The 21,900-nt window shown below is 32.2% G+C and overlaps 2 protein-coding genes and 1 long non-coding RNA gene across 7 annotated transcripts; 1 reads left to right on the top strand and 2 right to left on the bottom strand.

The window, feature by feature from the left end:
* Nucleotides 1-11,794: 11,794 nt before the first annotated feature.
* LOC140180377 (uncharacterized) lies at nt 11,795-13,142 on the bottom strand. 2 transcript variants are annotated; one of them, XR_011874544.1, is made up of 2 exons: nt 13,000-13,142; nt 11,795-12,215 (listed from the first exon to the last, which is right to left on the bottom strand). It is a non-coding gene; the product is annotated as an uncharacterized lncRNA (long non-coding RNA). The 2 variants fall into 2 exon arrangements; XR_011874545.1 differs by lacking the exon at nt 11,795-12,215 and adding an exon at nt 12,262-12,488 and having other exon boundaries at nt 13,000-13,130.
* LOC112754933 (uncharacterized) lies at nt 11,838-13,260 on the top strand. Of its 4 annotated transcripts, none has more exons than XM_025802763.3 (3): nt 11,838-11,965; nt 12,187-12,265; nt 12,575-13,260. In XM_025802763.3, exons 1-3 carry the CDS (start codon nt 11,942-11,944, stop codon nt 13,126-13,128), a joined length of 657 nt encoding a protein of 218 aa, XP_025658548.1. In that variant the 5' UTR covers nt 11,838-11,941; the 3' UTR covers nt 13,129-13,260. The 4 variants fall into 4 exon arrangements, with proteins under 4 accessions (XP_025658548.1, XP_025658547.1, XP_072077282.1 ...); XM_025802762.3 differs by having other exon boundaries at nt 12,557-13,260; XM_072221181.1 differs by having other exon boundaries at nt 11,873-11,965; nt 12,190-12,265.
* Nucleotides 13,261-15,059: 1,799 nt separating this feature from the next.
* Nucleotides 15,060-17,748, bottom strand: LOC112754932 (WD repeat-containing protein LWD1). Its single transcript, XM_025802761.3, has 2 exons — nt 16,686-17,748; nt 15,060-15,870 (listed from the first exon to the last, which is right to left on the bottom strand). Exons 1-2 carry the CDS (start codon nt 17,453-17,455, stop codon nt 15,537-15,539), a joined length of 1,104 nt encoding a protein of 367 aa, XP_025658546.1. The 5' UTR covers nt 17,456-17,748; the 3' UTR covers nt 15,060-15,536.
* Between the last annotated feature and the right edge of the window lie 4,152 nt (nt 17,749-21,900).

The following is a 21,900-nucleotide window of genomic DNA, read 5'->3' as shown; positions in this document are numbered from 1 at the left end:
TTGAAAACAAAACTTTTTCCTCACCATGTTTTCAAACTAGCTAAAGCCTTATATGGTTTAAGGCAAGCTCCTAGAGCTTGGTATGAGAGGCTTAGCTCCTTTTTATTGAAAAGCAATTTTCAAAGAGGAGCCACGGACACCACTCTATTTATTAAGAATTACAATGACAATTTTATTCTTGTGCAAGTCTTTGTTGATGATATCATTTTTTGTTTAGCTAATGAGGCTTTGTGTACAGATTTTGCTAAGCTAATGACAAGTGAATTTGATATGAGCATGATGGGAGAATTAACCTTCTTCCTAGGCTTACAAATCAAGCAAACTGCAGAAGGCAATTTTGTGCATCAAGAAAAATATGCAAAATAACTTGTCAAGAAATTTGGGCTGGAATGTGCCAAGCCAATGGGAACCCCATGCATCCAAATATCAAGCTTGACAAAGATGAATATGCTAGAGATGTTGATGAGATACGTTATAGAGGGATGATTGGCTCTTTGATGTATCTAACCTCCTCAAGGCCTGATATCATCCAAAGTGTTGGAGTGTGCTCAAGGTTCCAATCAAAGCCTAAGGAATCTCATATCTCAGCTGTCAAGAGGATCATCCAATATATACTTGGTACCACTAATTATGGTTTATGGTATCCCAAAATTGATTCATTTCAATTAGTGGGTTATTGTGATGCAGATTTTGCTGGGGACAGAATTGATAGAAGAAGCACAAGTGGCATGTGTTGCTTTCTTGGTAAATCACTTAATGCATGGTCAAGCAAGAAGCAAGCAACAGTGGCACTACCCACTGTCGAAGCTGAGTATATTATAGCCTCTTCTTGTTGCTCTCAATTACTATGGTTAAAAACTCAGTTAGATGATTATAAGCTGAAAGTATCTAATATTCCATTATTCTGTGATAACATGAGTGCTATAAATATTTTAAAAAACCTGTTTGCACTCAAGAACAAAACACATTGAAGTTAGATTTCATTCTATAAGAGAACATGTGCAAAATGGAAATTTAGATATTCAATTTGTTAAATTTGAAGATCAACTAGCTGATATTTTCACTAAACCATTGATAGAAGAGAGATTCTGCAGATTACGAACTGCTTTGGACATTCTTGATTCATCTAATTTTTCTGATGTTCTGGATTAAGCATTTTGTCTCATCAATCGAGATGAGATTTTTCTAGGCAGATGATGAGTAGGCTTCATTAACTCCTTATGATGCTTCCTGCACTCGTTGAACGCTGGTGTGATTTACCGGACCTGAAGTGCTGGCTTGCGGACTTTCATATGGGCTTCCTTTATTGAAACAATTGGGCCCATTCCACTCTTGCCGTCTCTAAAATTTCTTGGTCCCATTATCTAACATTTGCATTTCATTTTTTTTAAATTGGGCCTGATTTAAAATTACATTTCATTTTAATTAAATTTTCAAAATTGAAGTTATGAAGATTACAGTTTTAACATTCGAAGGTTTTCAAAGTTTTTATTTTTATCCTTTTTCAAGATGAAAAATTTCCACTACCCAAGGCCTATATTTACTCTCCACTACTCGCACCCATTCACACTCAACTCTTCCACTCCTTCACTTCTCTCTTCATATTCTGCAGCAAACCTGTGTCCTATAAGTATGGCTCGCAAGAAAAGAGCAGTCCGCCGAGGCTCTCATAGTGGTGCTCACTCTTCCCGTACTCAACCCTCATCTCCTATATCACTACATTCTCATTCATCACCTTCTCCTTCTCCCATTAACTCTCCTCCTTCATCTCCTCACAACACTGTTCCTGAAATGGCTCGCACCAAGACCACGGCTCGCTGATCTAGCGTTACTCCTCGCCCTACTCCCACTCCTCCTAATGTCTCTCAGTCCAGCTCATCTCAACCTAGTTCTTCCCGGGGTAAGAGACTCCTTCATGAAGAAAATAAAGAGCTTCCCTCCTCCCAAGCTCGCCATACCCGCCGTACAATCATCAACTTTCATCTTCATTCTATTTCTGAACCAAAACTTTCCAATCCTATTGCCTACAAATCTTTCTGTGCTGACTTCCCCAAAGAGTCATTTGATCGCCGTTTTAATTCCCTCATGAACTATCTGTTCTTCTACAAAGACGTTTACAAGCGTACTCTCTGTCCCTCTAAGCTTGTCAATTTAGATAAACTTCATAGGAAAGGTCTCAACTTAACTCCTCTATTTGCATATCAAGGATGGATTTCCATCCTGACCATTCGTGAGAAAATTTATCTTGACCTGGTCAAACAGTTCTACAGCAACTTGTCCTACAAAGAAGGGAGAATCGCCTTTTTTGTTAAAGGTAAAGTGATCATTCTTGACAAGTATCACATAAGCAAAGCCCTGGATTATCAGGACAGGGGATTTGATGTTTACATGTCGGGTAAGTGGGACGAAACTCTCAATGTGTCTTATTTTGAAGCCCTAAGTACTGTGTGCGTCAATATTCTTCTCCTAGAAGGTACCACTCCTACTCATAAGTCTCTTGGTCCAATCCGTGCCCAGTTGCACAGGATTGTAAACCATATAATTCTACCTCAGAGTGGCTCTTTTCAGCGAGTATCTTTTTGTGACACACTGGTTTTGTTTGCTCTTCTCTCTAAAATCCCAATTTCTTTTGCTTACTTGTTAGTGCGGCACATGCATGCTTGTATCAGTACTAAAAATGCTTTACCTTATGCAATGCTTCTCACAAAAATTTTTCAATACTATAATGTTGATTTTGGGGCTAAGATTTCTAAGGATTGTAACTCATACATCAAAGGGGGTGGTACAGTAAAGAAAACAGCACCCAGGTGCCGCAACACTGATGAAGGCACTGATGTTCCATCCCATGAGGATGATCCACTGATTCCCCCATCAAACTCCACCAAGATCAGAGTTCTGACCGGCATAATGAAAAATGTGCTCCAAAAGTTCATCAATCTCACATACCTTCTCATCACCCATGGAGCCGAGCGCAAGAGGAATTAAGTCATGGAAGAAAATCCACTCAAGAAAACTAAAGGGAGGATTCGGATTCTGAGGGATTTTGTCGAGGACATAGAAGCTGGCCTTACTGACAATGAGGAGGATGATGTTGATGAAGCCTCCGATGATTCCAACTCTGATGGCTAGCACATTTCATCTTGTCTATGCTTTTGACAGTTTTTCTTTGAACTCTTTCTGTTTTATTTGGATGACTGTAACTCATAACTACCTTACTGCTTGATAACTTTTAGGTTAGCCACTAACAAATTTTTTGCAGGGTCTTTTGCCTCCTTGATGACAAATGGGGGAAAAAAGAAAAGAAAAGTTATATGTTAGCATTGGCTTAGGATACAGACAAGATTATGAACAATGATGCTTAATATCTATTACTGTACTTAACTACTCTGAGTTTTGTGTTAGTGTTACATTGCTCTGTATTATTGCTACTGTGATATATTGTATATTGTTTGGAAATTTGTTCTTGGCTGTTTTAAGCTTTATTCACTTGAAGATGTAAACAATGATTAAGGAGGAGAAATGCTAACATTGAAGGGAGCAACAAACACTCCGAATGTCATCAAAGAGAAGTGCTCTTAACTCATTTAAATTAACATGTTTGTCATCAAGAGGGAGATTGTTGAGCTAAGTTTGATTTTGGGCCAATATATGATGACAAACATTATTTGGGTTAAAATCCCAATTATGGTTTAATGTGTGTTTTAATGATGCAAGCCCATTACTCATCTCATAGCCAAACAATGCAGCTTGTTTATTCCTTTAATGTTTCAAGTAAATGCACAAGCCCAATAAAATTTAACATAGCACTGTTCAGCAAATAGAAGGCTATGTACTCGAAGGACAGCTGGAACAAAAAGGAAGCAACAACAAAGCAAGGACAGGTGTGGTTCTAGTAAAACAATAAGGACACAAGGACATCTCCACTAATCCAAGGACATCAGTAAAGCAAATTTCAGAATATGGGAGAGCAAAACACAAACTTGCAAAGGACCAGAGGTAGTGGTGCAGCTTCTCAGACAGCATGGGTAATGGAGCAGAGGAAAAAAGAAATGCACGCCAAGGAGAAAAGCATATCCAAGGACAGCAGAGGTGGTGGACGAGTTCCTCAACCAGCAGAGACGGGCAGCTGGGACAAGGAAATGGAAGAGGCTAATTGGAAAGAAAGCTGAAGATATATAAGAGGCCTCACTTCTACATTTGAAGACAAAAAAAGAGAGCAAATTCAGAGCATCATCTATTCACACTTGAGTTGAATTCTTTTTCTTCTACTAGTGCTTAATTTCTGATTTTCTTTGTTATGGCTATCTTGAGTCATCTTTTGTATTGAGAAAAAGGCTGAAAATGTGAGTGAAAAAGCCATGAGAGAAAAGGCTAAAAGATGCATGAAAGAGCCATTGATTTTCTGTGTTTTGAGTTGTTGAACTAAGACTAGTTTTCCTTGCCAAGTTGGGTTAGCACTTGGTGAGTTTGAATCTGTTTAGATTCTCCTTCCAAGTTGGGATAGCACTGTGGGTTGCTGAGCTTTGGTGAAGAAAGCTTAGTGGTTGATGCTAGTTGAATTAGGTTGTAATTCAATAGTATTGGTGATTGTAATCAGTGGATTATAGTGAAAATTTCACCATGGTTTGTGGTGGAGACTGGACGTAGGATTCATTGCACTTAGAATCCGAACCAGGATACATGCTGGCCTCTTTCTCTTCTTCCCTTCTCAGTTTCTGTTCTGACAAAATGAAAAAATCTCCTACATTTTCTGCTTCTGCAAAAATAGAGCTTGAAAAGTTAATTTTGAGCAAACTTGATTCAACTTCTCTTCTCAAGTTCAATCTGCACCATTAATAACATATTATTTACATAAAGTTTTCTCTTTTTTTTTTTAATTTTTCTAAATCTCATTTTCAATCGGATATTTGATTGTTCGAACCGATCCAATTTATATTTAATTGATTTGAATTGATTTGTGTCTATTAAAAAAAATCCTTATATCCGAACAAATCTAGATCCGTTAAAATTTAATTGGTTCAATTCTCATTTTTTTTTTCTCAAATTCAAGCTAACTCAGATCCATGAAACACCTATAGTCACAATTTAGGGTTAATAGTCAAATTCATCCCTAAAAGCACCCATTCTTCAAATTAGTTCTCAAATGATTTTTTTAGTTATATTAGTCATTGAAAGATAAAACGTAAGTCAAATTGGTCCTTCCATTAGTTAGATGATGACATGTCACGTTAAGTGTCACGTGGCATGATGATGTATCACGTTAAATGCCACATGTCACCAGATGATTAGTTGACGTATCAGGTCAATGACACCTAGCACGCTACGTGTCACTTAATATGTAAAAAAGTTATTTATAACCAAAATAGTCCTTGAAAGTTCAGACGTAAGTCATTTTCATCCCTAAAATTTTAAAAATTAATCAAATTATTCTTTATATAATTTTTTTTATTTTTTCTTCATAATATTTTGTCATTTGTATTTTAAAATTTTATCTTTTCAAATTATAATTTTTTTTATAGTAAAATTTTTTTATTTAAACGAATTTATCAAATTATTGTTGATTATATATTTAAAAATTTAATATTTTAAATCTCACTAAATAATATAGTAGTTATTTTAAAATTTAAATCTTCTAAATTTTTAAAATTATAATTTTTATTATTGTTTAATTTATATGGTAGAACTCAATAATTAAAAAACTGATTTGTCAAATCACTTGTTGAATCTTAATATTTTAATATAAAATATTTATATGATAGAACTCAAATTATTGTTGAATCTTAACAACTAGTATATAACTAGTATACACTAAAAGTTTTAATATTTTGGATTTTACTAAATAAATATAGTAGTTGTTTTAAATATTTTAATCTTTTATTCAACAAGTGATCCCATAAATCGATTTTTAAATTATTGAGTTCTATCATATAAATTAAACAATAATATAAATTATAATTTTAAAAAATTTAAAAGATTTAAATTTTAAAATAACTACTATATTATTTAGTGAGATTTGAAATATTAAATTTTTAAATATATAATCAACAATAATTTGATAAAGTCATTAAAATAAAAGAATTCACTATAAAAAAAGCTTACAATTTAAAATGTAAAACTCTAAAATGTAAATAACAAAATAATTTTATAATAATTTAATTATTTTTATTATTTTATGTAAAGAGAATTTTGTTTATTAAGGTCTAAAAATAATATTAAAATTAGTACTATCAAAAAATATTTTAAATTTAATATTATGAAAAAAATAAATAAATAAATATATATGGACTAATTTGATTAATTTTAAAATTTTAGGAATGAAAATGACTTACGTTTGGATTTTCAGGGAATATATATTTTGATTATAAATAACTTTTTTACAGACATGTGGTATTCTAGGTGTCATTGACCTGACACGTCAACCAATTTCATCTGATGACACGTAGCACTTAACGTGATACGTCATCATCTAACTAACAGAAGGATCAATTTGACTTACGTTTTATCTTCCAAGGACTAATATGACTAAAAGAATCATTTGAAAACTGATTTAAAAAATGAGTGATCTTTCAAAGACGAATTTGACTATTAACTCCTACAATTCAGTTTGAACACTAAAATTTGGTTGATGGTCCAATAATTTAGCAAGAAATAAGTTACATTTATGAAAGGCATATAAATCGTTACATTTTAAAACCAACAGAACTAAAATAAGTAAATAACGAAAATAAGTAAATAACGAGCGCAATAGTCACCAAAAAAAATATATAACTAGTACAATTAAAATAATAAGTACCATAAAAAATTTTAATTTTATAAAAATACTTACTACAAAATAGTACTAAAATAATCGTTGCGAGATGTAATGTGTTCAATAACAATTTTCAAACTTTATACAAGGTTTATAATAGTTTTAAAAAAATGCTTATGATGAAAAATTTTAAATTTTATAAAAATGATTTCATGTGGTATTGACAACTAAATAGGTATATACATATACCGTTTACATAAAAAAATAATTTATAAAATGACAATATTTATTAATTAAGTTAACTTAATTAAAATATTTAGATTATACTATATGTATATTAAAATTAGTCATTAAAATTAACTACTAATATAAAATATATATTAGAATATAAATACACATTAAAAGTAAATTAAACCATACATATTTTATACACAAATACATTAGTGATTGATTTTAGTGTATGAATAACATTTTTTATTTTAAATTTATATAATTCGTTGTACCATAAACCAAACTCAATTTCACTTGTAAAACAATTTAATAAGAAACTGAGTCAAAAGATAACAGTGAAGAGTAGGGGTGTTCAAATCTAAACCGATCCAAAAAAATTACAAAATTACACCGATCTAAACCAAAAATCGAAACAAACCACTCAATTTTGGATATTTTTTGGATTTTAGATCGATTTTATTGTGATTTGATTCAGTTTGCGATTCTACTCTACACAATCGAACCAATAATAATAATAATAATAATAATAATAATAATAATAATAATAATAATAATAATCTTACTCAGTTACTCTACTCCCTTACCTTTCCCTACAGTGCTGCACACACTTCATTCTCTTTCCCCCCAAACATACACAAACCCTAATCTAAAGAACCCTTCTCTTCGTCTTCACTCTCACTCATTCTCACCGTATTGTTATTTCATGAGTGTTTTGTAGTCAAAACTTCATATTCCGGACAGGATATCAGTTGTTAGGGATTGTTGGAACTTGTTCAGAAATGAAAAACATAAGTTGATGAGTGTCTTTATAAACTCAAATCAAAATTTGTGTTTGACCACTGATTGTTGAACTTCTATACACAATCTAAATTATCTTTGTCTCACTATACTTTTTATTGATCAAGATTGAAAGTGCAAAAGAGAATTCTTAACTTTTGTCTTATCAAGAATCATAAAGATGAAATAATTGGTAGGAAGATAAAAAAAAATATCTTTTAAATTAGAAAATAAGTAGAGTCTTTAGCATCACAGTTGATAATGCTAGTTCAAATAATGTTGTCATTTGTTACTTAAAAGATAGAATGGAAGATTGGAATTCACATCCTTTAAAAAGTGAACATTTACATGTTAGGTACTGTGCTCATATCTTAAACTTGGTGGTGAATGATGGTTTGAAGGATATGCATTCTTCAATTAGTAAAATTAGGAATGTTGTTAGATATGTCCGTGCTTCTCCTAGTCGCATGGATAGGTTTAAAAGTTGTATTAAAGAGACTAGAATCTAAGACTCCTCTTTTGTGCAACTATATGTCCCACTAGGTAGAATTCCACTTACATAATGCTTGATAGTGCTTTAAAATTTCAAAAGGCCTTTAAGAGATAAAGTGAGAGGGATGTTGACTTTATAATGATGCAAAGGGACATTCCAAAGAATGAAGATTGGGATAATGCAAGATGCTTTTGTGAGGTTTTTAAAGATTTTTTTTATGTAACAAAAAAAAGTCTCGAATTTTATATTTGTGACCTCTTCTTCATATATACATCACTTTTGTTCAATTCTTAGTTCTTTGAAGATTTGGATTGATAGTGATGACATATTACTTAAGGGTATGGCTACAAAAATAAAGGTTAAGCATGATAAATATTGGGATAATTTGAGGAATATAAATATGATCATTTTTGTTGCTGTAGTACTTGGCCCTAGATACAAGATTAAGTTTGTTGAGTGGCGTTTTCAAAAGTTGTTTGAGAAGGAAGATGCTGATTTCTTATGTGGTAAGTTGAAGGAAATATTCAAGACTTGTTTAACAGTTATAGGGTTGCTCTCAATAGTGATCAAGCACATCAATTTACACAACACAGCCAAGATGTGGATATGGATGATAGTGCCTTTGATGATATTTGCTTTGCAGTAGCATTTGAAAATGAGGGCAAATCACAGTAATAAACCAAGGAAAGCAAAATTTTACACAAATCCGCCAAACCAAAATCTGTTTCATTAATCCACCAATGCACATTTATATGTAGTTCGAACCAGCCTGATTCGAACTCCATTTCTACATAATTCGAACCAGCTTGGTTCGAATTATACACAAACACACGCACACACTAATTCGAACCAGCTTGGTTTGAATTATACACTTATTAAAAAAATTAATAATTTAAAAATTAAAAAATATATATATTTTATTTTATACATTAAAAAAAACTAACAAAATATTTAATTACGAGACTTCTTTGAAATATTAATGAGCTATCAATTCGAATTCCATATAATACTCTTTTTAAGCCAATTTTATAGTACTCCTAACATTTTTAAGCCATTTTTTTAAAATTGTTTTGCATAGGATCAAATATTTTTTGTAGTATAATTTAAATAAATTTATTAAAAAATTTTATTAAAAAATATTCATGAGCTATTAAAAATGGACAAAAGAGTATTGTATGGAATTCGAATTGATAGCTCATTAATATTTCAAAGAAGTCTCGTAATTAAATATTTTGTTAGTTTTTTTTAATGTATAAAATAAAATATATATTTTTTTAATTTTTAAATTATTAATTTTTTTAACAAATATATAATTCGAACCAAGCTGGTTCGAATTAGTGTGTGCGTGTGTTTGTGTATAATTCGAACCAAGCTGGTTCGAATTATATAGAAATGGAGTTCGAATCAAGCTGGTTCGAACTACATATAAATGTGCATTGGTGGATTCATGAAGCAGATTTTGGTTTGACGAATTTGTGTAAAATTTTGCTCCCTTTGGCTTATTTGAGTTTTTTACCCTGAAAATGATGTCCAAATAAGTGAGAGTGCCAACACAAATGAAGTGGATTTATATCTCATGAAGTCCTTGAAGAAACCCATTGATCCAAGTAGTTTTGATATTTTAACTTGGTGTAAAGTGAACTCTAACAATTACAAATATCCTATTCTAAGTCAAATTGCAAGAAATATTCTAGCTATGCCTGTGTTAACAGTCGCTTTTGAATCTGCCTTTAGTATTAGAGGTTGAGTGCTTAATCAATATAGGAGCTCTCTAAATCCCAAAAACCGTTGAAACTTTGATTTTTGTGCACAAAATTAGTTTCGATCCAATTCATTGCCAATTGACCTTAAAGAGTCTTTTGAAGAATTTAAAAAACTTGAGAAAGGTAATATTCTTTATTATTATGTTTTATTTTATCTGAATATATTGATTAACTTTACTAGTTGACTACTATATATTTATTTTATTATATTTTATTATAGAACTTGAGTCAATTCCTCAACTAATAGATGAAAAAGATTCTGGTGATGAATATGATTAGTGATCGGTGCTTCACCTCTCAACTTGAAATTTTTTATTTTATGTTTTTATTAAGACTTTGTTATGTTATTTAATTTTGTGTTGTTGAAACTTGTTTAGTTGTTTTTATACTGAAAATTTATTATTTTATTAAGATTTGTTGAATATGTTGGATTGTGAACATATTATTTTATAATGTTTTATGGAATTTACCTTTTATTATTATGTTGAATTGTTGGACAGGTTATTAATTTTATAAATTAAATTATTATTTTTTATTTAAAAAATCACAAATTTAAATTACTTGTAATTGGATCGGATCAAATTTTAAAAAAAAAAAAGGTTAATCCAATTCAAACTATACCGTAAGTATTCGAATTGGATGACTTTTTCTCTTAAAATCGAACCAAATCGCACTGTTTGAATTGGATGATTTTTTCTCTTAAAATCGAACCAAATCGCACCGCAAATATTCCTAATAAAGAGAGGACCCAAAAACGGAGTTCATTATTGTAGCATAAAACAATTTAGCTGGAGAGAGGATTGCTTTTTTTTACCTACGTAATTTGTTGCATGAAGAAACGATTTAGCTATATAAGGTTATATGTTATGATCGTAATCCTGACATTGTTGCAATTAGTATTTAAAAGAGTGCATAAAAATATTTTGGGCATACATACATGTATACAATTTTCAACCAGAATAATTGAAATTACCCCAAAAAATACACATCAAATAAAGTTTATTCATCACCTCTGCATTCTTTTACCTTTAAGCTTTATTACTTGTAGTCTTAAAAATACATACACAAACACAATTATAAACACAATTTCAAAAAACTTTAGAAGACTATATATACCAATATAACAAAGAGTTCAAAGTTACAATATGCCGCGAATTGAACCAAAGCTACTGCTGCGAAAACTTTAGTTACAATGCAACTTGTGAATACAGAATTATCCAAAGGGTTTTAGAACCTCTGCTTAAAGAGAAAGCTGTCCCAGATGCTCTTGCATTTAAATAACGAAAACGAAGTTACACATGTATCCTCATATATAAATCATAATTATTTAATATTTAGTAGTGGTTATCTTTACTGTTATACTGTAAGTTTGTGATAACAAATCATAACTAATGAGAATGAGAATATAAGTACATGAAATGAAATATAACTTCTCCAAAGTGGGGATGCACTTTAGAGATATTTATCATCAATTAAACAATCAGGAAGAAAAATAAATAAATAAAATTTTTCATGTATGGTTTATCAATGCTTAGCTAGTATTTGATAAAAACATATTGAAAATATTAGAGATATAACTATTTATGTTGCTTTTCTCTATTAGTTTAAATTTGTGAGATGAGTAATTTTATGACATGATATTAGAATTTTATATCCAAATAGTCAAAAATTTAATCCTTAGTAATTTTCAAAATTAAAAACAAATAAAAAATCTATCCAAAAATTAAATAAACCCAAAAAAAAACTCTTACTTGTTAAAAGAGATTGAAAAAGCATACAACGTTTGGTGGAATTTGTTAGATTTTGTTGCTTATAAATAGCCCCATGAGTCCAACGTTATCTGTCAGAATATCTGTTCCAATTTTTAATATTTTATAAGTTCACACTTCACACGACCTTTAGCTTCCAAGTACTTAACTCACGAAAGGCATGTCAAAGGATGTGGTCTTAAAGGTCCTTCATTCTGCTCTCTTTAACTTGAAAGCTTTTTATTTCATCATTTTCCTTTCTTGCTTTTAATTATCCTTTGCATACCTTAATTAGCTTAAACCGTTGATGTAACCATCGATATTCAACAATACAGTCAATCATATTTAGTGAGACAAGACTTAACTATTGTTGTTGTTGGGTCAGAACGATTAAACTGAAATCAATTTGCATTGAATTCGTTCCAGAAGATCGAATTGAAGGTGTCTACCAACTGCTGCGAAGGATGTAAGAAGAAGATTAATAAGGTTTTAGGAAGCATGGAAGGTAATGATAATAATAATAATACAAGAATTTAATCTATATATTGTCATTAAGGAAAAACTAACAACAATAAAGTTAAATCATATATCAATAACTGTAAGGTTAGGGAGACAATAGTAGGTAGTCAGTTCACTCGTCCGCTTAAACAAATGTAGTTGTTCGAATCCTGCCTTATGTGCTCATATCGGCAGCAGATTAATCATTGCTTGTTGGGTTATGAAATACCCTAAAAAAAATTGCATCAAAATTAAATCTATAATCCAAGATCTTTTTCTGCTACTAAAGGGTATATAGATCACTATGGTATGGCAGGTGTTGTGAAAACAGATATAGACCCATTTCATCCCAAAGTAACAGTTTTAGGAAACTTGAATCCAAAAGATTTGATCAAAAAGCTTCAAAAAGCTGGAAAACATGCAGCACTCAGTAGCTATGAGGAACTTAAAGAAGAAAAGAAGGACACAACAACAGCAATAGCAACAAGAGAGAAAGAAAAAGAAAGCGCTAACAATGATTGTGACATTAGAATTGAGAAAACAAACAAAGATACCATAGAAGTAGTTGAGGATGGAAAAGGTGACAAGGATCCTAACATGTCTACCATAACCGCTTCTAATAATCAAGATTTGCATCATGTTAAGGTTTATCCAAACATGAATTTATATAGGCATGTGAAAACTCATCCTCGGAAATTTTGTTACATAGCGCAGCCATATTATTATGTAGCTGCTTCATACCCTGATGATGATGAAGAAGAATCTTGCCACTTTCAAGAGCCAAGATTTCAGCCACCATTGGAGAGACCAAGGGTGAGAGCAGAGGATTACTTTAGCGATGACAATACCATGGGTTGCCATGTAATGTGAAACAGTGCGGAAAAAAAAAAAAAAAAGTGGTGGTTTAATAGAACAAAAAGTGGTAGGCTCAAGTGGTACATATTTAAATGCACCAGACCAGTCACATACTTAAGTTTTTAATAAATTTTAATTCCCAAACAATCTCTAGTATTCTACTTTCGCTAGACAAATTAGTCATTCCATTAGATTCTTTTGTCTAATAACGCTACTCTACATAAAGTAATTGATTTAAAAATGTTAACAGTTTTTAAGAATTTGGATAATTTTTTAAATAACAATAAAGTAATAATTTGATTAAATTATTAATCTTTAACAACAGAATATGATGAAGACTACCAAGGAAATTAATAAAATATGGATCACTTTGATTCCATAGTGGAAATGAAAGATCACCGACTTTAGTATGATTGGGTGTTTATATAAGATCATTCCAAAAGTTCACAAATTCTTGATAGGGTGGTGCATTGGATAAAGGAAACAATGAAGACAACAGTATATAAGTCAGATGAAACTTTCTATTCCTTCGGGTAGCAGAAGTTGTTAGCAAGATCAAAAAGATCTCCCTGCTGAAAATTGGTTAGAATGAAGTAGAGATCAGCTACTTGCAGTATAGATAAAATCAATGAAGCAGATGTCATGTTGAATTGGTTTGCCGGTCAAATAAGTGCCATTTTCAGGAGATAAAATACTTAATTCCTAAGCAACTTGCGCAATTGGTAGGTATCACTCATCTATACTGCGTGGACAAGAAAAGATCCACCAATGTATCCTTTGGATAAGGCATTCGGCATTTAAAAATTGCTAACCAGTCTTAGTTTGTGGAGAACATTAAGAGATGATCTCCAATAATTACAATGGTCAAAGAATATTGGAATTTTCTGGAGTTCCTAGTCATCAATTATTATCAATTTCAATGATACATTTCCTGATCCTGCTGTATCTCTCAGAGAATAATAGAATAAAGGGAGAATATTACTAGAATCTTTTTTGGAATAATAAGGCCATCTTTAGAAGATCAAAAGGGTTATTTTATTTTTAAATTAGATTTTTGAAACCAAAATGATAATGTATTTTACCTGTTTCTGATTAGGGTTTTGTTGAATGGTATATTGGTCCGAACTCCTTGATCATACCAGTTTATATCAGAGTCTCAATAAAACGTTTGATGCATACCATCAAAGGATTCCAGATTACATCTTTCCAATTGCTTCATAGCTTTAGGACTGAACAACTTGATATCACATTAGTTAAGTGTACCGTTTAGTGCATTTGGTTATATTGTCTTGGTAACGATCCCAGTATAGAACACCTGGTTGGTTCAAGCCTTGAGGAAATTATTTAATGAATAAAATAGGATAGAGAATAATATTTGTACCAATTTTTATACACACTTCGTATACATTTTTAATATAAAAGACTAATATTTTATCTTTCATCTCTTATCAATAACTAATTAACTATCAATACCGTCACCAAAAACTATGGCGTCACCAAAAAAAAATAATAATTATCAATACCAAGAATAAAAGATGTTCAAGAAACAAAAATCATGCATAAAACATTCTGAGTTGAGTCTATTACTTTTCAATCCCTTCCCTTTCCTCTCCTTTTCTCCATGAATCCCACAACATAAACACATACATATATCATTCTAGGAGAAAAGGGAAAGTCTATATATGTTTCTCCCAGACACCACAAAGCCCCCACTCTCAACTTCATTACGCCATCATACAACAACAATAACAAAGCCTTATCTCATTAGGCGGAGTCAGCTACATAGATCAAACGATGCTATTAAACCTATCATGTATTATGTTTCCAGTGAGACCATTAAACCACTTGCATCATCTTACACTTAAACTGAAGCACACATCCAGCAAGACAAACCAAAACCAAGCAGCTTAAGCATAAACAGAGTCATCGAATTCCAACACCGATCATCAAAGACAAACCTTACCATTGAGTTACATAGAATTAAAGATGAATCATTTACATAACAATGGGGTTTTTGGTTTTCCAGAACCAGAAAAACAGGGTCCATGTCTCCAAGGATAAGAATTTGACAATTAAAACTAAAATACCGAAAACAGACTAATACTTTGCACTAAATTTCAACTATCTTAGCTCTAAAGCCTGCACCTTTGGAGCTACTCATTTGGGTTAATGTTTTAAAAACAATAGACCACCTTGTGGACTCTAGGAGCACGTTTTTAACTCTAAATATCCCCAATTTTGTTTTCACATCTACAGAACAAAAACAAAATAAAAGTCTCTTTGAAACGAATACTGGACAGGGTTCACAGAAGTACCAAATAACTAGAGACAAAAATACCCTCAGTTTGACAAGAATATGTACCCATCTAACAACATTCTGAAATCTCCACCTTCGGTGAACTGTGAGTGAGAAAACAAAACAATCAAACCCTCAGAATCTGAAGCTTGGTGGAGAAAGCAATGGCAACCCAATCTGGCTGAGAAGATGACCACTGAAGCTGCTCAATCTCTGCACCAGCCGTGTACGCAAGAATCGGGTCCAAACCACCCTCCACAGGCTGACCCATCGAAGAAAGGTCCCAAATCAAAGCCTGTGAGTCATCCCCAGCTGTACAGATATGGCAAGAACTATGTGGCGCCCAAGCAATGGCATTCACACTTGCCTGGTGCCTCTGCAACTCGACAACTGGAAGCGTCGGAAAACGAATATCAAGCACCACAACCTTGGCACTATCCATTATGATGGTAGCCATGTACCTAGCAGATGTTTGAGTTCAATGAGTTTTAAGGGGCATAAGAAGACGGTCCTATTTTTAGTTAGAGTAATGTTAGGAAGTCAACTTTTTTTTAAAATGATTTTGTTTATCTTTAATTCTAGATCATAAATCATAAACATTAACCCTGAACTCTAAATTATAAACCGTAAACATAAAAACACGGTCCTATTTTCAGTTATGCTATCACTTGAACAACAATTTGTTGAACAACACACATGATATTATATCCACCATTCAAAACAAAACTAAAAGCCAGAAAATAGGTGGAAACTCCCGGTCAATTGTTTTCGTGTGCAATTGATAGTTAAATATTATCAGATAGTAATTTAGTTAAACATGTCAAAAATCATGAAACGGTTCTCAATTTTCAATTTCACACTACAGCTGAGTCTCCATGTGCATATCATAAATTCCAATCACGAAGTTAATCCCCCCACCCCCTTTTCCTCTTCTTCCCACAACAAAACAAAATGTGTATCTCAACTGAATCAATTAGGGCATATGCTTAAATAACAATTGGTGAACAGCACATAATAAAAAGTGTTGGCCCCTAATATTTCTCTCAGCTTAAACAACAATTTGGTGAACAGCACACACAATATTATATCCACCATTCAAAACAAAACTAAAAGCCACAAAATATGTGCATATTATAAATTCCAATCAAAATGCACGTAGCTCAAGTGAATGAACAATTAGGGATATGCAACCCATATCAGTCTTTATCATATTGAATGTTGAAATTGAGAGTACTGATATCAAGAATTAGGTTAAAATGTTAAGAAAGAGACGAACCTAGGATCCTGCTTGTTCCAGCCGAGGCGAACCAAAGGAGTATCAGGCTCAGAGCTCTCGTAAATAATGGTGGAATGCTCCTTATCGCGAAGATCAAAAACCCTAACAGAACCATCAGCAGAAACGGAAGCGAAAACCCCAACACCACCCCAGGCAATATCATACACCTCCTTATCATGCGCAATAAGCTGCGTATCCACAGCCTCCTTCTCAATATCCCAAATCGTGCACGTCGTGTCAATGCTCGACGTCCCGATCCGCCGTGGCTCCGCCTCGTTCCAATCGAATGACGTCAGCGGCCCGCAGAACTCGCTGTTCTTGTTCCCGTTCAGGAGACTCTTAAGCTCAACCCCACCGCCACCGCCGCGGGAGCCGTTGCCGTTGTTGTTGGCGGTGGTGGTGGCGGCGTCGTCGGAGTTGGTGGAGTCAGGGAGGCGCCAGACGCGGAGGAAGTCGGAGGAGGTGGCGAGGAGGTCGGGGCGGGAGCAGTCCTTGTCGGGGATGAAGATGGCTTTGGTGGGAGGGTAGGGGTGCTCGAAGGAGAGGGCGGGATCGGAACGGATCTCGCCGGTGGAGTCGTCGAGCTGGACGATCTCGACCTTGTTAGGGTACTGTTCCAGTAAAGAAGCGATGGCGAGGCGGTACTTCTTGTCGCGGCGGACGCTCCAGTTCATGGCGTAGATGTGCCATGGAGCTTCGTAGGTGTAGATCTCCGAACGCTTTTGCTGCTCGTCGGAACCGTCTTGGGTCGGGTCACTGCTCGCGCCCATCGCTTATGCGGGTCGGACCCTCTGAGTGAGTGTGGTACTCTTGTTTGCTTCTTCTTTCTTAATTAATGAAAATGCTGATTTGAGGAGGCGGCGGATGGCTCAGGGGATTGTGGGTGTGAGGAGCCTCTCATCCTACTTAGCCAAATGGGGAAGACTTTCGGTGGGGTCTACTTAAACTTTATTTCCATTAACGGATTATTATATTTCTTTTATAGTTACTATTTTATTTAGCCTTTGAAATGGAAATGGTCAATAACACAACACAGAATTTTAATGCACATTTTTTTCTTTTCACCAGAGGAAACAAAATGAGAAAGAAAGAAAATGAAGAGAAAGAAAATGTTAGTTTAGTTCTATATTATTTTAGATTGTGTTTTGATAATTAATAAACATAAATATAATTATATAACTAAAAAATTCATCAAAGAACTGTATTGGCTGATTCATAAGAGTTTTTTATTTAAATAAATATATAAAAATTATTATTTATTAAAATACGCAAAAAAAAAAAATTAAAATTTGCATAGTCATTTCAAATGTATTGTCTGCAAATTAGAATTATCTTTCAATTCAGGCTTAGCGTATATAAAATGGGAGTTTTGTGTCAGAATCATCTTACATGCGACAGCCACGAAATGAAACTCCGTTTTACCTTCATCGCATGCGAATTGGGTATGCTGCAGTTCTGCCACCACTTTGCAGCTGGCTCCCGCGAAATGGCCACATCAAGTGGGACACCTGCGAAATAGACACCCAACTTATATAATTGTATGTATGATTCAACTATCGTATTCGACTCCCCCTATACTACACGTAAAATTAACTGAAACATCTATGGTTATATATTGGTTTAGTTCTTTTGGATTTTTAGGAGTGAATTGAGAGATCATTTTTTGGATCAAAAACTGCAAAGCTATAAGAGAAGAGTGATGAAATGATAGCTTATTTGGATCTCCAATACTATTTATGTAGTTTTTGTTATAGATCATGTTAGTTCTCTTGTAACATCCTGTATTTTTAAAAATCTAAATATAAATAAATTATGGTATCAGAGCAGTCCTTCTTGTAGAGGCTTGGGAGTGGACTGACTGTATTCTACTGCATACTCTAAGTATCTGTCATGCTTTATAACTAGTTCTAACAAGAGTTTATGTTTTATATGCATGACTGTCTGGTGATTAACGCTATTAGTTTACCATTGCATACTTCATGATATTAAGTTTGGCCAACTTAATATTAATGATTTATGTATATGGGAACACTAATGGGTTATCATAGACGAAATAGAAGTAATAGGTAATGCGAATCACGAGGTTTTTGGAACGTTAGAAACTAAGTTCTAGAGATTAGTTCCGTTTCGACGTATAATCTTTATTCGTGCTCGGCATTATCTCTTTCTTTATCAATTGCATTGAAGTCTCTAGTTCTTAATCTCTTTCTTGGAATGTGGTTTGGATATTTTTTCATCATATCTTGTCATTCATATATATCCTTGCTTGATTATGTTCCTACCTGTTGCTTGAATTTTTAAGGAACATTCAACTTTGACACTATTCATAAATTTTGTATTTGTTGATTTGATCTTGAATTAGTTTTTGTCCAGCCAAAAGCGTGACATTTTGATAGTAAGGATGTTACATTAATTTATTCATATTTGGATTTTTAAAAATAGGAGATGTTACATCTCTAATAACCATTCCTTGATGAGAAGGTTGCCAATTGCATAAGATTCTCACCATTGTTGGGTTTTAGACACTGGTAGATGTATTAATAGCTTAGAAGTTAGGTGAAGATAATTACAACCTCACAAGATGTATAAAATAATAAGTCAATCTTATGTATTCCATACTCAATTGAAGTCTTCATCATTTATTTTACTATGCTCTTATGTTCTCATATAACTTCAGTTCAACAATTTTAATATATAAGAATATGAGATTGATTCTTCAAAATTGAAATATTAACAATAAAAAGGTCAATTGAACTTGAACTTAAACTTGAAGGAAATTTCTGTGGTGCTGAAGAGAGATTCATTAACACATGCTAAAGCCCATGTGTCATGGTGTGAAGGGAATAACGTGTCTCTCAGACATGATGGTTTGGCCTGAGCTATTACAGGTAGTGCTGTCAATGGGGCTTATTCTTTTCAGAGTTTGTGTCAGAATGAAAGATGTTAAGATGGTCATTAATAGACACTAATTAATTTGGTTTATAGAAATAATTTTTTTTGCAATGTAATATGTTATTTTTGGTGGAAATGGATTCATGGTCGGCTGGGCCTTGGAAGTTAAAATTTTGGAGGACTGTGTGTAGTGATGAAAACCCCATGGATATAATCATGGGTTTTGAATAATATATGGACGTTACAAATCAGAAACAAATATGATGGGTCTAAGTAGGAAAAAATAATGGGGTTGAAGCTGTTATGTGACTGTAATATATTTAAAGTAGGTATCTTCTTTATTAGTTATGAATGTTATTGTAAATATCATTAAATATGTATTAATATAAATGTTGAGATATTTTTGTTAAAAACAATGCAATTTTTTTTAAGATTATGTAATATGTATTGATATAATCTTTCAAAAAAGACGTGTGGTATATAATATTGTAATGAATATAAAAGAATGAGTTAGTTAGTAGAAAGATTGTTTAATTTAATATGTACATAAAATTTAAAATGTGTTTTTATGAAGAAATACTAGAATTTTATGTTCTTAGTATGTAATAACTACATCATTAATTGTTCAGTAAAATTTTTGAAAATTTGAGTATGTGTAAAATATTAGTGAAGAAGATTATCTAATCATGGCATGAGCTAAATTTTTGTTAATTGTATCGGGTTATTACTTTATTCAGGAATAAAAATCGCTAAACCTGAGAATAGACATCAAAGAAATACAATCGGAATAATACAATAACAGTAGAACGTTTCAAAGACATTTTATTTTCATGTAATAAGGTGGTCAACGTCATCAACAACACCCTAATTCAAATCCGTTTACAGCAACGTTAGAGCTGTATATGAACAAAGAACACTTACTTAGTAGACTCACAGCGAGAATTTAAAAAAAAAATTTAGCTTATGTCAAGAGTCCGACTCTGACAATGGTTAGTGTTGTTGGAAATTCGCAGGGCAGTGATTGATTGTGAATGTGTCGTAGGTTGCACAGTGTTTAGGGTCTCTTCTAATTTGAACTTACTGATAGACCGAATGTAGCTGATAAAAGGCTCTAGTCTCTAGGGTTAGAAGAAAGTTAAATAGCAGTCCGATGACGGACTCCATAACTATCTTCACTCGCACACAGTTACTTTCTGATAATTTTGTAGTTGATGGAGAGTGTGATACAACCCCCCTGGATCGTGAGAATTTTCGATTAAGGATCCAAGGTTGAAAATTTGGGTTGCAGAATTTAGAGTTTAGGGTTTATGAGAAAAGGTTTATGGTAGAGAATTCGAGAAACACGGCTAGATTTTGACGGTGTAAGATTTAGGTTTTATGTTTTAGGATGTATCGTTTTAGGGTAGTAGGTTGTATAATTTACATTTTAGAGTGTATAGTTTATAATGTAGGATGTTGAATGAAATAAAATATCAAATGATGCATGGTTAAAAGTTTTATTTTTTAAATCGCTATACGTGGGTGTCACAACACTCCTCTATTGTTTGGAGTTTTGAAACTCATTTATATTATTAATATTATAATATTATTGACACGGTATCTGAAAAGGTATTACATTAATGAAGCTTTGAATACATATTAATAAAATCAATAAATAATTAATGCATTATGATGATATAACTATAGACAAATATTTCTATTTAAACTATAAAATATTTAAAATGTAAATACTTAGCTATAAATTTATATTTAAATATTTATTATACTATAACAAATATTAAGGAGTATAATAAAATAATGACTGAATAATATTTTTTTATGGAGCTTGTTAATACTTTTATTATACTTTTAGTATAATCAATATTTTATTCTATTTTTCGTATACTATATTTTTATTATACTATGAAAATTATTAATAAGTACAATAAAATATATTAGTAAGTGTTTTAAAAAATATTATTGAGTAATTAGTTTATTATACTCATTAATAATTTTGGATAATAACATTTAAGTATGATATATAAAGGATGAGTAGAAATAAATGTGGTATAAAATGGAGGAATACATATTGTATAGTAATATTGTTTGTTTGGTTTGAAAAGTAAAATATTATTTTAATTCAGTTACATAATTTTTTTGTTATAGTACTCTTTTAAAATTAGAATTAAATTTTGAATTTCTAATGTTAGTAAATAAAATTGATTATAAAAATTACAAAATATAAATGCAGAAAATTATTTTTAGAAGAGACATCGTGAAATGAATATTAATTTTAGTAGACGGGTGTTTGACGATATTTTTCAAAATGAAAAAATTAAAAATT

This window comes from Arachis hypogaea, chromosome 16, assembly GCF_003086295.3.
Source record: "Arachis hypogaea cultivar Tifrunner chromosome 16, arahy.Tifrunner.gnm2.J5K5, whole genome shotgun sequence".
Classification (NCBI taxonomy): Eukaryota; Viridiplantae; Streptophyta; class Magnoliopsida; order Fabales; family Fabaceae; genus Arachis; species Arachis hypogaea.
This window is presented reverse-complemented; position numbering and strand designations above follow the sequence as displayed.

Coding starts and splice junctions, on each gene's coding strand:
- LOC112754932 (XM_025802761.3), bottom strand. CDS start 17,455: ATGGGCGCGAGCAGTGACCCGACCCAAGACGGTTCCGACGAGCAGCAA. Junction 15,871..16,685: donor TGGAACAAGCAGGATCCTAG/GTTCGTCTCTTT, acceptor AACATCTGCTAG/GTACATGGCTACCATCATAA.
- LOC112754933 (XM_025802762.3), top strand. CDS start 11,942: ATGTCAAAGGATGTGGTCTTAAAG. Junction 11,966..12,186: donor CAAAGGATGTGGTCTTAAAG/GTCCTTCATTCT, acceptor AATTCGTTCCAG/AAGATCGAATTGAAGGTGTC. Junction 12,266..12,556: donor GGTTTTAGGAAGCATGGAAG/GTAATGATAATA, acceptor AAGGGTATATAG/ATCACTATGGTATGGCAGGT.